This window comes from Pleurodeles waltl, chromosome 5, assembly GCF_031143425.1.
Source record: "Pleurodeles waltl isolate 20211129_DDA chromosome 5, aPleWal1.hap1.20221129, whole genome shotgun sequence".
NCBI lineage: Eukaryota > Metazoa > Chordata > Amphibia > Caudata > Salamandridae > Pleurodeles > Pleurodeles waltl.
This window is the reverse complement of record NC_090444.1, coordinates 996993319-997011435: the sequence shown is the minus strand read 5'-3', so window position 1 is coordinate 997011435 and position 18117 is coordinate 996993319. Positions and strand designations below refer to the sequence as shown.

At 43.6% G+C, this 18117-nt stretch overlaps 1 protein-coding gene across 2 annotated transcripts in view; it reads right to left on the bottom strand.

The window, feature by feature from the left end:
* Positions 1-18117, bottom strand: part of ENPP3 (ectonucleotide pyrophosphatase/phosphodiesterase 3) — a 709815-nt gene that overhangs the window by 671466 nt on the left and 20232 nt on the right. The window contains exon 1 of one of the 2 annotated variants that reach the window (XM_069235162.1): positions 15821-16047. The exons of the other annotated variant lie outside the window; for it this stretch is intronic. Within the exon in view, the coding sequence (XP_069091263.1) occupies positions 15821-15823 (3 nt within the window). The 5' untranslated portion in view covers positions 15824-16047. Of the gene's footprint in view, positions 1-15820; positions 16048-18117 lie in introns of those variants that run through there. 2 annotated transcript variants of the gene reach the window in all.

The following is an 18117-nucleotide window of genomic DNA, read 5'->3' as shown; positions in this document are numbered from 1 at the left end:
TGACAGTTGCAGTCAGTATTCAGCTATTTAAACCGAAAAAAAGCTACAAATGTGAGATTCACATGAACATGTTATCTTCATTAGACCCTGTTGGCAGAGTAACCTCTTCATTATCAGATTATTCCATATACAGGTGTCCACCCACACCTCGTGAGCAGTAGCATGTTTCTTTCTTTATAGAATTAAAGAAACTGTATATCCAAAGCTCCAAATCAATCTAACGTCTGCTGGATGGTGGAGCTAAGTAATGCAGCTGGTCAGGGAGTAGGGGGGGGACAAGATGAATATTTGCCTGATCACAGACAACATTCTGTACCAACTGGTATAAGCTGGGGCACAAGCATGAAACTATATTTGTTCACTTATAGGGTGGGGGCGTAACACAGACCCATGCAGCCCCTGCAGCCCCTGCAGCCCATGCAGCACACAGGGCCCCCAACCCTCTAGGGCCCCCCAAATCTTCAAAGGTGCACCATTCAGCCCAGGGCCAAAGATTATCTGGAAGATATGGGAGACTCAGGGCCCCTCATCTCATTCTACAGGGAAGTCCTATTATTTTGTGGTACACCATTGGTAAAGAGCCACTTTTGTCTCACTACAGGTCCCGGAGTGAAGATGGCACAGTCTTAGACCTGGGATCCTTTGTATGTTTCCTTCTGACCTTTTGCCTTCTGACCTCTTGTTTTGTTGACTTTCTTTTTGCTGGCTTTAGGAATCTGGGCACTTTACTACTGATGGCCAGTGCACAAGTGCATGTACTCTTTCCCTAAAACATAATAACACTGGCCTATCCGCAACTGGCATACTTAATTTACTATTATGTTCCTGGTAAAGTGCACTGAATTTGTCCAGGGCCTGTAAATTAAAAGCTACTCTTGGGCCTGCAGCACTGATTGTGCCACCCACTGTAGTAGCCCTTTAAACATGTATCAGGCCTGCTATGGCAGAGCATGTGTGTGCAGATTTAAACTGCCATTATTGACCTGGCAAGTTAGCTCACTTGCCAGGCCCAAACCTTCCTTTTTAATACATGTATAGGACACCCTAAGGTAAATCCTGGACAGCCACAAGGGCAGGGTGCAGTGGATTTTAAAAAATTGACATATACTTCTAAGTTTTATGTGTCCAGGTAGTGAAAAACTCTTCCATTTGTTTGTAACTACTGCAAGGTCTATCTGTCCCATAGATTAGGATTGTCTTATTGCATTATTACATTATTATGTTTTATAAGTGTAATTTACAATTGGAACCAGACAGATATTTTGAGTCTGGTGTCTCTGGACTCACAATTTGAATTCACAATTTAGGGTAAAGGTGGATTTTAAGTTGCAAGTCTGAAAACGACACTTTTAGAAAGTTGGCATTTTCTTACTTTATGTGTTCTGTGCCTCTGCCTGCCTCTTAATACACAGTCTGGGTGGGTGACAGCTAGGGAGCTTAGGTATGTCTGATGGAACATCCACACCATGATGGGCCATTAACATCTTGAGGGGTCATCCTGAGCACGATGGAAAAGAGAAGCTGACTCTTATATCTGAATATGTTGGGTCCTGAGCCTTCACAAGGAGCTAAATAAACCCCTGCAGTGTGTCTGGAGCCAGGGTAGGAAGGACAGGGATTTTGTGCACTTCAAAGTTCTCTCTTTGAAGTCTCCCCCACTTCAAAGGCAAAACTGGGTATACGTACGAGACCTCAAACACCATGAAATCAGTACACTTCTGGACCTGAGGACATCCTACCAGAAAAAAGGGCTGTTGTGCTGAAGGGACTGTCCCTCTGCTGGACTTTGCTGAACTCTTGCTTTGCTGTGCCTTCCCTGCTGCCTGCTGGCCTCCTTGCCTGGGAGTGAAAAGGACTAGACCTGGATCTCTACATCCCCAGAACCATTGTCAGCTGCATGGCTCGATGAAGATGCATCACCTTCCATGTAAGGGATTCAACACTGCACCTCGAGGACATTGCATCAATGACTGCATGGATTGGAACCAACGCCTCGCCTTCACATCAGCCCCTCTGCTCCTCGCATTGCATCCTCAACATTGACACAACCGTCCATAAAAGGTACTTTTTCAGTGGGACAAGGTTGGTCCCTGTAGCTGCCCCGTGCTCAATCGTGGTAGGCCTGAACTTTGGATTTACCCCGGACTAGCACGACTAGATGGCTCCAATTGGTGCTGTAAGCTTTTAAGCACTATATTTGCATATATTCTTTAAAAGTTCATATCTTGACTTCTACTTATTGGATTTTAGTCATTTTGGTCATGTTTTGTTCATTAAATTGAGATATATGGTTCTAATTTTGTGTGCTGTTTTTCACTGTTTTACCATTGTAAGTTTTGCTTGAATACATTACACATTGTCTCCTAAGTTAAGCCTGCCTGCTCTGTGCTAAGCTACCAGAGGGTGAGCACAGGTTAATTTATGATGTGTGTCTGACTTACCCTGACTAGGAACTGGGAAACTGGGATTGTGGTCCCTACTTGGACAGGATACATACCTCTGCCAACAAGAGACCCAATTTCTAACACACAGAGATGTCTCTCTTTATTCAAAAACACGGCTTAGCAAGCCAAGAAATATCCCTGCAGAGGCTATTGACTCAAAACCAAATACAGTTTAGACCCTTATGGTGAAGTCATCACCTGATGGATAATATGCAAAAGATCATTGGACTTCAACGAAGCCTGTGGCTAGGAGTGATGAGAGCATGTTTGTTTATATTACCTAAATATTAGGTTTTAAATTTAGTGGTACCAAAATATCCCCATAATATCCACCAGCTAGCTATTGTGAATGTGCGTGTAAATGGTTAAGTACAGATTTACTTACTTCTGCACATGGCTACCTTGACAATACATTGTCGAGTTACAGGCACAATTGGATTTAGGTCTACTCTTTTGTGAAACAGTGTCCATATTTACTTCAGATGTGCCAATAACATGTTAACGGTCGGAGTCCTAGACAAGTGTCTAACCCAGTCAAATATTCTGAAAAGCCCCAGGGCCTGTTCTCCTCATTGTATTTAGCTTCTCCAAGTGGCACTGTTTTTATAGTGTCCAAGAAAAACTGTAAGCCTTTTCTCTGTAGGATCATAAGAAGTCCACAAACATTCGGGAACATCATCTGAGGCAAGCAGATAGCCACTGGTAAATGGGTGATATGGAAAACATAGAGGCCCTTTAGAATTATGGCTGTGCGTATATGAAGCAGCACCACATCTGTGCAGTCACTCTCAGAGTCACAAGGACCCACGGATTAAGGATTCTCCTAACAGAAATATCTAGCAAGTAGGTATTTTAGAAGGTAAATGTTACACATGTTGTGAATTAAATACAGTTAATACAGCTGGTAAAATCAGATTCTTGTTCAAGGGAGCCAACTGCCACTTACCTTTTAAAAATGGTTTGTTGAAAAAAATTAGTGCAGAGCACAAAGATTTTGATTAGGAGCCTTCCTCTGGTGCTACCCATTGCCGGGGACACCTCATACCAAGAATGGTGAGTTTTGAGTCCATCTCAAGCCTCTTTCTTCCATCATCTACACTTCTTATCTCTTATCTAACTCTGTATAACTCTTGTGGGGTCTTTCCCATTTCTGCTTTCTCCTTCTGTCACTTTTTTTTTATTTGACCTCCTCCTTTATGATTCCTTTTCTGGCCCTCTCTCTCTAGCTCTGCATCAAAGCTGATTATGAATATTAAACAATAGGTCCCAAACATAAAAAATATGCAGGGGTGCCCACCACCTACAACGACCAGTACACAGCAAGCACTACCTCTCAGGCGAATATAAGCTTTAAACTACCAAAATGACCACGGGTTTACATTTAACAAATTAAACAATTCGACTGGTTTAGTTTTCTATGGATCACTCACAGATAGATGTGTTTCAGCGTGAGTAGAACGAGCAGTGACATATCCAACTATGAAATAGTGTCATAATACTCATTTAGTCTACTGAATCCGCATGTTCACTCACACAAATTATTGCTGGCAGCTTTGAATGACTGCAAGCGCTTTGTGCTGAGCTGAATTGCGCCATCATTTGATAATAATAAAAATGACAAGGTTTCAACATGCATGCCACGGACAAGACACACCCTTGGCACTGATGCTGCTGTGCAAATAAATCTTAAACCTTACATACAGAGTTCGAAAGTGCAAGAGGAAGAGTGACACAGTAGGACATTCCCGGGGAAAATGTTTTTGCATTGCGAAATCATTTGCCGTCAGTCTTTGCTAGTCCGTACAAAAAGCCGCACAATATCCTGCATTAACGCAGGCTTCCTTCACACATTGACCATGACCGGGCATAAGTGATTTTTGTAACCTATATTATATGGGTGCCACCACTGCAAGTAATGCCCACACGCGAACTGGTTTTCTTTCCCCAGTGGTCACAACACATGCAGCTATTTGCCTGGTTAATCCCGAGAAACGTACATCATTCAAATTCATAAAACGAGAATGATTTAAAACAGGCCTGGATACCGTAGGGTTATAAATGATGGTACATAGTATAGAAGGTCCTTCAAATAGTCGTTTTGAGACCTTAATCTCACCAAAAATTGCTATATGGCTAAGAAGCACATGGACTCTCAATCTCCTACGTAATACCACAGTTAACTGCCTTCTTAATTTTTAAACTACAGAGTTTGATTCCGTGTTTAGCCTTTAGCAATTTCTTCGCTGTCCCAAAATTATTTATTACTGAGTTTCCGTTGTTCCTTGGATTCCAGTATTATGAGCTGCATCTTATACTCGTTGTGCATTCCCAGCAGGTTTTCCGTCCACCTCCCTGCCAGGTTCCAATACGGAGTCTAGTGAGTTGTCAGTTTATGGGAAGTCACTCTGATTAGTGCTATTTGGATACACCGGTGTGGTTTAATTTTTGATTTCACTGTTATGTTTAACTGCAGCACTTGCCATTTATCGCCTCCACTAAATCGTCAACAGTTGACGCACTGGTAATAGTCCTGCGCCTTTACGACAATTCAGGCATGTGGAGCCTGGGACAACAAACTGAAGCGGCCACTATTGGGACAAAGACCTGCTTCAAAGTTTAAAACAAAATGTCTGCAGGGAAATGTAAAAGATTGCTGGTCCAGAATGTGACCCCTTGTGGTTTTAGATATATCTTCTTTGTTGTTGGTATATATTGTAGGCATGCTTTAAAATCTATATATAATTGTGACAGTGTGAGCGCGAGGCACTCTAAAAGCATGGACCTGGGAAAGTATGAACTTTCTGACACCCCTTTTGATGACCCTGTGAACATAGTACTTGCAGGCGTGTGTGGGGATTAGGATTTTTGGTTGAAGGGTGTGTGAACCCTACTTAAACAACAGGCCAATCCTTGTCAGGGTGAACCACGTAAAGTCACTAAATTAACCTGTCCTGAACCCTCTGGTAACTTGGCACAAAAGCTGACAGGCTTAACTTGAAGGCAATGTGTAAAGTATTTATGCAGCACTTCAAGCAGTCATAATGTGAAAATAAAACACAAGAAAAATCCCACATCAATTGAAAAAAATAGAGTAAATATTAATACACTATTTGACACCAGAATGACAAATGTCCAATTAGTGGAACTGCAGATATGACATGTTAAAGATTTAAGGCAAGTATAGTCCCTTGCAGTACATTGCGCCACTCGCGGTTATCTGGTCATACGAAACCGAGTGAAAGGCACAAGTTCAGGCTGAATGCAATGATGCGCGGGCTGGATACAGGGACCATGTTAGCTCCCTATAAAGAGTTATCGTTGACAGTCTAACACAAAGAGTCCAGTTCATAGAGAAGGAGGCCGCGAGAGGCAATGAGAGATTAGTTGAAAATCATTGCTACATCGCAAAGAACAGGCTGAAGGTTGTGGACAGTCACCGCTGTAAATCAAAGATTCTGACGGGCATCACAGACGGTCATTGCTGAAGATTCGCATTGGGAGTCACGAAGCGTTGTTGTTTCTGTAGCATGAAGTGCAGTTCTCACATTGCTGGCCATCGCTGGCGGTTACTTTAGCACAGGGAATTGGGTTTACCAGAGCTTTGCTCTGGTGGTCAGCACGGGCAACATGATCTTGACACGAACAGGCCCGTTCATGGTCGCAAAGAGACGAAAACTCCAGGGTTTCTCCTTTCTTGAAGGAGAAGCTCATCTGAGGCCACACCAAGGGTCCAGGACCTTAAGGGCATCACTTGGTGATCAGGATCTCACTCCAGAAAAGGCTAGCAGGGCTCAGGCAGTTCCAGTGGCAGGTCCAGGCAGCAGGTCAGTTAGGCAGATGCAAGGAGGTGTCTGGAGCTTGCTATATCTCTGTAGCACAGAACAGGAAGTCAGTCAGCTGACCCTTGTAGTAATTTCAGCTTGGATGAAGGGTGTAGGTCCAATCTTCTTCTCTAGTATCTACAGCTCCAAGAGTGTACTTAAGAATTTGGTCTGAGGGTTCCATATTTATACTTAGTACCAGCTTTGAAGTTGGAGAAGCTTCTAGAGCTTTCCACCCCCAGAAGTGCTTGGAATTTTCTGTCTCCCTGCCCCAGCTTTTCTGGAGACACATTAGACTGGGGTGAAAACCATTGTGAGTGTGCTGAGGCAAAGTCCTTGTGATGTGCAAGTGTGGTAGATGACAGCTCATTCCCCCATCAAGCCAGAGATGGCCCATCCTGCCAACACCTATTGCATCTGTGTCTCGATGTCTAGGAGCTATTCCAAAGACCAAATGCTACCTACACCTAGTAATGTGACTTAGAAGACAAGCTGCAGACACCAAATAGTCTGGACAAGAAAATGCCAACTTTTTAAAAGTGGCATTATCAGAATTGCGATACAAAATCCAACTTGACCATCAAAGATGGTTTTACAGTTTTTTAGACACCAAACTTGTTCCCCCCCACCTGCTCCCAATTGAAAGTTATCACTTATTAAATTTAATAAGGTAACCCAATGTTATCCTATGGGAGAGGTAGGCCTTGCAGCTGTGACAAATTAATTTAAGAGTTTTTCCCTACTAAGAAATGTAAGGGTTAAAAGTACATGTCCATCTTTATAAATACACAGCACCCTGCCCTTTGGGCTGTGTAGGGCCTACCCTAGGGGTGAATTTTCTGTATTAGGAAGGAAGGTTTGGGCCTCCCAAAACATTTTTTTGCCATGGTGAAATGGCAGTTTAAAACTGTACACACAGGCTGCAATGGCAAGCCTGAGACATGTTTAAAAATGCTACTTTAGTGGGTGGCACAATCAGTGCTGCAGTCCAACAAGTAGCATTTTATTTTCAGGCCCAGGGTACATAGCACTGTTTAGCAATGGTAAAGTGTGCACAGTCCTTAATCCAGCAAAAATAGGTTCTGAAATCGGAAAGGTGAAGGCAAAACATTTGAAGATGACCCTTTCAAACACAGCCAAGTCTAACAAGGACCTACCCTACGGGTGTTTATAAGTAAGGGAGTATTAAGCTTGGCAAAATGTTTATTTTGTCAAGTGGAATTGACAATTTAAAAATGCTTAGATGCTGCAATGGCAGTATTGAGACGTGTTTAAAAAGGCTACTTAAGTGTGTGGCACAATGGTAGCATTTAATTTATAGGCCCTGGCCACATGTAATACCAGTTTACTTGGGACATATAAGTAAATTAATCACCTTGTTTTTGTATTTGCTGCCCTAAGTGCGGGGGGTACTACTGGATCAAAGCTACAATGGCTGATGTGGGGGTGATATCCCAAAAGTGGTCCCAGGATACTTGTTTCCGGTCCAGGGAGGACCTGGCCTGGCACTTCGGGCTGGACTGTTCCTATGGGGAGCAGGGTCAATACTTATTTGCATATGGCTGGGTCCAAACGGGGGTGGCATGGTGGGCAATACATGATGGATGCATTTTGTCAGTGGCTTGAGATTAATTCAAGCATGCCATCCATCATTTTGTTGTATATTAAGTGGTCCAATTTGGTGTTAGCCAATTATTCCATGTTTAATGGAGAGCATTTTAGCAGCGGTTAGAAGTGGTAAAGTGCACTAAGTCCTAAAAGTCAACAAAAATGAATTCAGCAAAACAGGAGGGGTGAAGGCAAAATATTTGGGGATGACCCTGCAAAGAGGGCCAAGTCCAACACAGTGCCAAGAAGGAAATATTGTGGTAACGTGAAGACCAGATGACATGTACAGACTCATCACCCAAACCGGCTCATTGCAGAAACCCAGTTTTGATAGCTGTGTTTTGCTACTCTAGTTCTAGAGATATTTGGAGTGAGTTAATATGTAATGACAGTAAAGTACAGTGCCCTGAAAATGGCTTTCAATCCGGTTTTTATCTTTTTTATAAAACCATCAATAATATCAAAAAGAAACAAACTTGTTTTTGGAGATGAGCATATTTCTGTACACTGGTTAAAATGGGTTACTATATATTTCTCAAAGTTGTACAAACCCTAATTGTGAATTCAACTGCACTGCACCCCCTTTAAAAAAAAATCCTGAAAACAAATGAAAGATAGGGGGAGAATTAGAAATTCCTTGAGGAATTGCCATGAGGCTGGGGGTGCTTTCATATAACAATAGTACATGTTGTATGCAAGACAGTCCTGATAGCATATACATATAACAGAATCTAGATCTTCTAGAAAATATTAAATTGACTTAGAGCCTAGAAAAATGAATTATTAATTTGAATAATAATGCTAACGTGTGCTCAATCACCATATCTTCTATCTAGAACCTACATGTGTTTGTCACAGTTCAAATTAAAAGGACAGAGAAGGAAAACCTTTCACTTCTCTGTGTGCATTTCGTAACAGAGGGTGCAAGGAGATGACCATGTAGAGGTCTGTCACAGAAAAAACAAGTAGCATTAGCTTGGTAGCTTCAATAGGCTTCTCCAAAGGGGCATTTTTCCTCCATAAGACATTATTGGTGATAAATAACGGTTGAGGGTTGGGGTGAGACACATGGGGCCTCATTACGAACCTGGCAGTTACTAGACTGCCAGGTTCGCGGGTGGCGGTCGGAACGCCGCCAATGAGGCGGTCTGAGTGCCACATTACAACCCTGGCAGTCGGGCCGCCAGGGAACTGCCAGCTCTGCCAGGATAGGAGATCCCAACAATCTAGAGGTGGTGGCGGTTATAATCTGCCCTGGGGATTACGACCCCCTTCTCCGTCAGCGGTTTCATGGAGGTACCACTGCCGTAAAGATGCTGGTGGAGAACGTGTGCAGGTGGCTGCAGGGGGGCCCCTGAACTGTCCATGCGCTAGGCCAGCACGCGGAAACGTAGGTTTCCGCCCACTGACCTAGTGGGAAACTCTTATTTACTGCGTTATGGTGGTCACCATGTAGGTGGCGGTGATCTGTTGGGAGTTTGGCGGACGGAGTTTTCCATCTGCCAAACTCAAAATCGGGCCAGTGGACTGGTTGCTGAGAGGAGAAGCCGAAGGGCTGACTTCTGACTGATGACCCAATGGCAGCATAAGTAAGGCATACTACATATATAGTTAGGTGGCTGACCATTATTTAGACAAACTCTCTAGGAAATAGATTAGTAGTGTAGGGATTAGTGATGAAATATGATTGGAGGTTTGCCTAGCATTCTCCATAATTTACCTTACTGGGTTTTTTAATAGTAATTATGAGGACTGATACACATGAGTTACAGAGTAATACTGCATAATAAATAACCATATAGTTGAAAAATGTAATTCATTGTGCGTGCATACTGATTTGGGGGTACAAGGGTTGGGTTCCATTTTATTATTACCTGCAGATTCTCTGCGAGGTTTGTTTGGCTCCTAACAGCTTGTGTCTAGCATAGCATAACTTGCTATAGAGGAGCTAGGAAACGCCTTACAGGGGATCTACTTGGTGTGGCTCCCTATATTGTTGGGGTGAGCATGACAGAACCAGACTCAGAATTACGTATTCCCGAAATAATTTCTCATTTTTTGTGGCACCCTAAGGGTCCCACTTGTAATCCCACATTAACTCCACACCCTGGATTTACTATTACCGCCCGTATTGGTAAATCATGGGAGGTGGAGTTAATACAATTACTGGAGCACTCAGAATTAGGAGTTAAAGGGTATTATTACATCTAGAAGCATTTAAACAAATAGATCCGATCAGAAAACTTTCAACAGGAAAGGTGCTCTACTGGCTTGAGTACACCAACTGAACATTATAGTCCAAACAAAACATTAAGAAGAAAATGCATCTGTATCAGTATAAATTATTTAGAGCTACTGTAAGAATTTCTTTAAAGATTTCCCGATGTTCTTCCGGGCAGACAACGTTTAACGCAAAGGTTATTTGTTGCAGCACATATTTAGTGCAAGATGCAGTTCTAGCAGGAACAACCTCTCATTAAACCGTGTTTATCGTGTTAGACAAAGCTACCAGCTGATATCTGATATCCATATAACGTGTACCGATAAGTTTTATGGTAGTCAAAGCAGTCCAAAGTTGAAAGGCCATAGGATTTTTATTATACTATGAAAACTGCTACTATCAGCTGGAGCACAGTACAGCGGCTATATCATGATCCCGTTATAAGCGCTGGAAAGTTGCAGAAGGGGGTCCATGCATTTGTTTTTTCTGGAAACTGCGAAGTCTGCAGCTAATACATTAAACTGAAAAATATTCAAGTTAAGGTATTACCTGCATACAGCACAGCTCGGTACCACAGTGAGACAATTAAGGGTGTCTGTTTCCAAGCTTTGTTGTCAACAGCTCATGCTCTGAGTTGGAGGTTTTCAGAGTTAATTTTTGCACGGTAAACTCTGCAATTTTGGGAAAAACGTGTGTGTCTACACAGTGATCGGAAGAGGATCATGATACCACACTAGGCAAGAATATCTGGAGGATTTTTGCGGCCCCAACAAAGGGACATTTTACAACACTAGACCATATGTGCTGTTGTCGAAGCAATCCAGCATTCTCCATGCTGCAGGTTTGTTAGGCAGTTGCAATGCGGCCACACAGTACTGCTTGCCCCTACAACTGTTTCTGCCTAAAGGAAACTAGATGTGTGATTTGGGGGTGGCACAGAGCACAGCTGTGCATCTATTTTTAAGACATTGTGCTTTCTGAAGCGCTTGACATGTACATTCTGTGTGGGCATGATATGTGCACATTTCGAGGAGAACCACAAATAGACCGCAGTTGAGAGTGAAGTGGCACCTGAAACACATGACCAATAGGACACAACAGTGTCACTTAGGCTCACAAACTGCTAGCTAAGCTTGCTAGGGCCACTTAGGTTGCACCACTCTATGTCCTGCCCCGAAAGGGAACTATAATCTGCATCATGGCCCTCATTTCGCTTAAGGGAACCAGGAAGTACTCAGCTGGATTCCACTTCTCCTGTTTGATCTTACCTGAGATGGTGGGTTTGGGCCACGGGTCAGAAGTCACGATCTACCTTGGTGCTGTCTTGTGGAGCAGCACCATGCCGCAATAATCACAGTTTGTTGGGCAAAATTTGATGTTATAAAAGTCCTGTCCAACCATGAACAGTTCATAGTTGCAGTGGACCAGCCTGGCTGAGCACACTTCACTGATGCAGTGGCAGTTTGCTTGTACCACAGTTCCCAACTTAGACCACTTATCTGGAGAAACTGTGCTTATGTTCTTGTAAACACTCAGCACACTTCCCTTAGCCTTCCTGTTCAGATGGACCCTTACACCACTGGAATCAAGCTGCTTCTGGCTTTCCCTGTACAGTCACAACTTCAACAGCATTGGTTGGCAGTCTCCTTCCCTCTCTCAACAGGTTGGTTGGCTTCCAGGTGCTTCAGGTCAGGGGAACAGCTTCTTTCTTCCAGGCAAGACTCAAGGTGATGTCCCCTCGCCTCTGGAAAGCTGGCTACCGGGCAGACACCAGCTCTGGTTGCACATCAGTATTCAAAGTACTATGCAGAAACTTCTTTTCATAGTCAAAGAGAACTTGGAACTAGAACAAAAAGTGCACCTGAGAGTCCCACTTTTATACAGTTGATGCAGACAAGGGATGCATATTCTCTATTGCACTTTCAGAACCAGTTTGTGGTTCTCACCAGGCTATTCTCCAGAACCAGCTTTTATGCAGTCAGGCTACTCACAGCAGGGGAATCTTCAGTACCCTCAACAGAGGCACAAAGAGATGTGAGGTTTCTGCACCAGGTTATCAACCACCATACTGAACCGAGATTAGAGAAGAGAGACAATATGTTGGCCTTGCCTGAAAGATCATTCTCACCCTCAACAACAAAGCCTGCAGTCCCACCCTTTAACCCCTCCATCAAGAAAATGGCAGTACTCAGGGAGACTAATCAGCAGCTCCTCTCAGCACAGCAAAAGGACTGTGTCTTCGTTGCCTCCATCCAGCTTCAGGAATGTCAACAAAACACTTCCACTGTTCGAGAAAACAAGCTCATCACCAACTTGTGCACAGGAATAGGCCAAGGTCTTCTATGTGGAACCCCCATGAAAGCCTTCAGTACTCTGATTCATTCTTACACACAAAATACATGTGCCACATAAGACACGTACACACACCAACTGCATACATTTGGGGTGTCAGTGCTAGGATCTTAGTTTGTACATGGAAGTGGAATTTTACATAAGTGGGCAAGTAGGCCACTACTCCTGTGACGCAGATAAAATGTCTAGCCACAACTGCTGAGTCACAAAACAATGTGTGCTGTCACCACCACTCTGGAAACTTAATGCTTTACTGGGGCGGTAGTTCACTGTTGTAAGAAATTGGGTTGTTAGTCAAGAGGGTTGGAAGCCCCACTCAAGTAACAAACACATCCTTTTCAGAGTGAACTCTAAAAGCCACTAAATTAAACTGTGCTTAACCCTTTTCTAACTTGGCACACAACAAACAGGCTTAATGTAGATGCAATGTGTAAAGTACTTATATAGCACACAAACAGTAATAAAGTGAAAACACAACATGAGAAAAATCCCAAACCAATTTAGAAAAAAATCAAGTACTTTTTAATAAATCAAACTATACCAGAATGATGAAAATCCAATCTTTAGAACTGGAGAGATCAATTTTTAAAGTTTCAGGGAAAAAAGTCCCAAATGGCTTGAAGCACTGACTGTGGGTATCTACTGTAGTCTTGCTGGCCCAGGACAAAATAACAAGTTTAGGCTGACCACAAAGGAGAGAAGACCGGGCACAGGACCAAGTTCAGCCCACTGGGAGTTATACATCAAGTCCTTAACATGAGGCCTGCATGGTGCTGTTTTGCGAGTTTTCATGTCGCTTTGCATTGGTTCCAAAGAATCGTTCAGCTGTGCGCTGTGGCTTTGGCCGGCTTCACCTTGCTTGGCTTCTGATCAGATTAAGCCTTCAGGTAGGAATTGTATGGCTCTGTGGGGAACAACATCATTCTGCATTGGATCCTGTGAGGCTTTCAGGTGGGTTCTACGTGGCGTGGCTCTGAAAGGCTCGGCGTCGGTTCAGTGAAGCCTTCGGTTCGAAGCTGCAAAGTTTTGCGGGGCCTTACATAAACGTCACATTGGATCTGATGAAACTTTATGTTAGGCACTGAACAGTGCACTCTGACTTCAGCCAAGGGTCCAGGATGGCACTTAGGGAGTCAGGACTCACTCCCACAGAGGCCAGAAGCGGGGACCAGTTCAGGTCATGATGATTCTGGTCAGCTGGACAACAGCAAGAGCCTCTGGAAGCTTAATGTGCCCCTGTAACTCACACAGGAAGTCAGCCAACTGGCCCTTGGACTAACTCTGGGTAGCCTGGTTCATGGTAAGCAGGCTCAATATTCTCTCTTCGGTCAGTAATGCAGTTTATCTTCATCAGATAGCAGTGCAGTACTTCATCTGAAGCTTCCACAGGAACAGGAGTGTTCTAATGACATCTTCTAAAGGTCTTATTTTATACTGTTGCCAGCCTGTGTGTGGTGGAATTCCCTGACCTACCATAATACCTCGGTTTGCCACCAAACTGCCTATGGTGGCAAAAGGTAGGGCAGGCCGGGTGTCAGGTTCCTTTGTGTATGCTGCAGGCAGAGCTCTTTAAAGTGTATTCAGGGCAGGGGGCAAATTCTTCACAGCTTTCCTTTCATGTAGACCCACTACCCTCACACCTAGGGCTTCTTTTTTCCTATGTCTGGAATCAATACACAAACCCCAATAGCAGAGCCACTCACAGAAAGACACAGTTGGTTTGGGAATTAAAAAACAACTTCTTAAAAGTGGCATTTCCAAAATTGAAACTCAATATCCAACTTTCCCATTAAAGAGGATTTTAAATTACAGTTAATTTGAGTATAAACGCATACCTCTATCTGCTCCCAATCTGAGGTTATCACTTATGTAATGTAATAAGGTAACCCAGTGTTATCCCATGGGAGAGATAGACCTTACAACAGTGAAAAAATACTTTAGGAGTTTTCCACTATCAGGACATGTAAACCTTAAACATGCATGTCCTACTTTTTCAATACCATGCACCCCACCCTAGGGGTGGTTAGTAGCTACCTTACGGGGTGACCAGTGCTTAATTTGAATAGCTGGTTGCTGGTGGGGCCCATGAGCACTCATTTTTGGGGACCAGGGAAAAACCCAAAGGGGAAAGAAGGAGGAAAAGAAAGACTGAAAAAATGTGGCTAAGGGAGACTGGAAGAATGTTAATACTGAGTTAAGTGGGCATATATTGTCTCTGGAGGTGATTTTAAGAGGCTTGAGGTGGAATCAAGTTCACTCAACACCGACATTCAAAAACACCGGCTGCTGGCATCTAAGCAAACTTTGGGACACACCAATTATTTTTTTACAAGTTAAGCAATGGGGTGAAGTGTAAAAAGAAAGGTTTAGGTGTGGCAAAAGGTTTATTTTGACAGGTTGAAAGGTCAATTTAAAACTGCACTTTAGGCTGCAGTGGCAGGCCTGAGATACGTTTTAGAGTGCTACTTTAGTCTGTGGCACAATGAGTGGTGCGACCCACTAGGTGTTACAACTGTCAATCAAACGAGGACATGATCCCCTTAAGGTTTTAGGCCTTCATGCAAACAATAGATTAGCTTGTGGCTGGGGCCAAGATCAAAACCCAGAATACCAGATACTCACAGACAGGCACATAGGGCATGGGAACATGGTGGTACACCACAGATTGAAAATGTATGTCCCAACAGCCTGGCCATTCCTTATTCTCTATCCATTTACTCAGGATTTGTTATAATTATATTAGTTTTGGTGGTGTTGGTCCTCCACCCCAACATGCTGAAGCAGCTAGAACTTATTTTGTCTGACACTCTAGAAATCCTGTGCTTTCAGCCAATCAACAGTCACCTCATACTGGGTGCTTTCACCTCAAGGGCTTAGGAAATAACCCTCATAACAATCTGACTACGGCCCTAGCACTGCAGGCTCGGCCCAGACACGGTTTCCAAACATGATCCAAAACCTATTCATGGTTCCTTCATGGGCTAACATTCAGACAGCCTTGCAGGTGTAATATTTAATCAGGAGAAGAAGGAATCCCATTGCTCTAGCAGCATCAGTGAGAGAGCTCCAGAAACTGTTCCCAGGACAAACAATTTATTTTCTACCTGTCCAGGCACTTTCGGGCAGAAAGACATCAATGGGACTATACTGCTAGAGCAGAGAAATGGCAGAGAAGTATGGCCATATTAGGTGGCTGGAAGCGGAAAGAGAGCCACACTTGTGACCAGTGTAACCAGTTCTTGTGGCTCCCTGGGGAGCTGTGGAGTCACTGCATTTCTGTGGGGGGGAAAGGTTTAGAGAGGGCTCAGTCATGCAATTCTTTTTCAAATACATGTGTCTGGTACATAAAGATATTTTCACACCAAATCACTTACCATTATATCGCCATTTTCGATAATATTTCCCTATCCGAACTCTGTGACCCGAGGGCAGATCTCTTCTGAAGATCCCAAAGGTCCACCTAAGGACAGTCTGAGGTGTCGTCTTTTCAGTGCCGACTGCTACGAAATGGAACGCCCTGCCCCTTCATCTTCTTCCAGAATGTAATCTGCGTAAATTTCGGAAACTCTTGGAGATTTGGCTTTTTGCATTATTTTACTAATTTTTCTAGGGCCACTCCCAGCATGTTCTTAAAGTGGTTAAAGATTTGGATCTTTTAGCGCCAGTTTACCCACCTGGGTGAAGCTGTGCATTACAAATGCGAAATCTAACCTAACCAAGAACTCCCGGTCCCCGCCCTCTCCCCGTCCCATCCCCGTCACGGATGTTTACCGTTCACACATGAAATATATTCACCACTAATCTCTGCTTCTGTGCGCTGGAGTTCTGAAGCACTGAGCGCGCCATTTCCCCGAGCAGGAAAATTGAGGATTTGTTTTCTGCACCGTTGCACATAAGTAGAAACATAGGTTGGATAGACCAGGAATGTTTGTACCTCGCATTGAAATTAGGACCCACAAGTGTTCTGTATCGATCTTGAAGTGTAATTTTCTCACGCTTTCTCTTTTGTTTATACTTCAGTCAAATATACCCTTGAATAAACTGGAAAGTAAATATGCTTAAACAGTTCACTAAAGGCCCTTACATTTCGAGGCAGGCTCGGCTGAATTCACAGCCCGGATGTTCTCAAAAGTGATCTGTGTCAAAGAGGCTTTGTGTCTTTAGTGTGCGTCAAAGAAAGTAAACACTCAGGGAAATTCCAAAGAGTTAGCCTCCCCTGTCCCTAATGTCTGTTTTTCTAAGCCTAGAATTGTAATTAAGATTCAAATGAGCAGTCAAACATGTTTATAGTGGCGCATGGTTTGTCTGAAGGGCGGCGAGGTCACCTTTCCCCTCAGTACTCCTCGGTCACAGCTGCACCAGGGGGCGTAGCTTCAGGGTAGGTGTATGGGGTGTTACACCCCACCCCCCCAAATAAATGTATTTTCTCATAAATAGTAGGGTACTGGTGCCCTCAGTCGGGTATGGTGAGATGTTGGCGGGTTTTACCTGCAATTTTTAAATGCACACAGACTAAAATGAACTCTCACAGTCTCCCTCTCTGCTCTGAAAGTCTTAAAAAATTTAGGTTATTTTACAAAATGTTGTATTGGGCATCCTCCTTTCCCTTTCCACTGCCCCTTAGGCCTCTCGCACCCACTCTGCTTGTCCTAAAATGGGTTTAAACATTATGGCCCTCAGTACAACATTGGTCGTAAATCCCACTTACCGCCACACTGACTGCCGCCAACATACCGCCTCTGTGGCACATATCCGTTCACCATATTATGACACACACACACCAATCCGTCACTATTCAACCACATACACAATTCCGCAACAGCAAAGGTCAGTGATAAACTGGAGTATCAAAACCTACACCGTTACGCCAACAGAACAACGCCTGTAGGAAGTTGGCTCTGTATGTGCTATTTCAAAGTAAGGAATAGCATGCACAGAGTCCAAGGGTTCCCCTTAGAGGTAAAATAGTGGTAAAAAAGAGATAATACTAATGCTCTATTTTGTGGTAGTGTGGTCGAGCAGTAGGCTTATCCAAGGAGTAGTGTTAAGCATTTGTTGTACATACACATAGACAATAAATGAGGTACACACACTCAGAGACAAATCCAGCCAATAGGTTTTTATATAGAAAAATATCTTTTCTTAGTTTATTTTAAGAACCACAGGTTCAAATTCTACATGTAATATCTCATTCGAAAGGTATTGCAGGTAAGTACTTTAGGAACTTCAAATCATCAAAATTGCATGTATATTTTTCAAGTTATTGACAAATAGCTGTTTTAAAAGTGGACACTTAGTGCAATTTTCACAGTTCCTAGGGGAGGTAAGTTTTGATTAGTTTTACCAGGTAAGTAAGACACTTACAGGGTTCAGTTCTTGGTCCAAGGTAGCCCACCGTTGGGGGTTCAGAGAAACCCCAAAGTCACCACACCAGCAGCTCAGGGCCGGTCAGGTGCAGAGTTCAAAGTGGTGCCCAAAACACATAGGCTAGAATGGAGAGAAGGGGGTGCCCCGGTTCCGGTCTGCTTGCAGGTAAGTACCCGCGTCTTCGGAGGGCAGACCAGGGGGGTTTTGTAGGGCACCGGGGGGGACACAAGTCCACACAGAAATTTCACCCTCAGCGGCGCGGGGGCGGCCGGGTGCAGTGTAGAAACAAGCGTCGGGTTCGCAA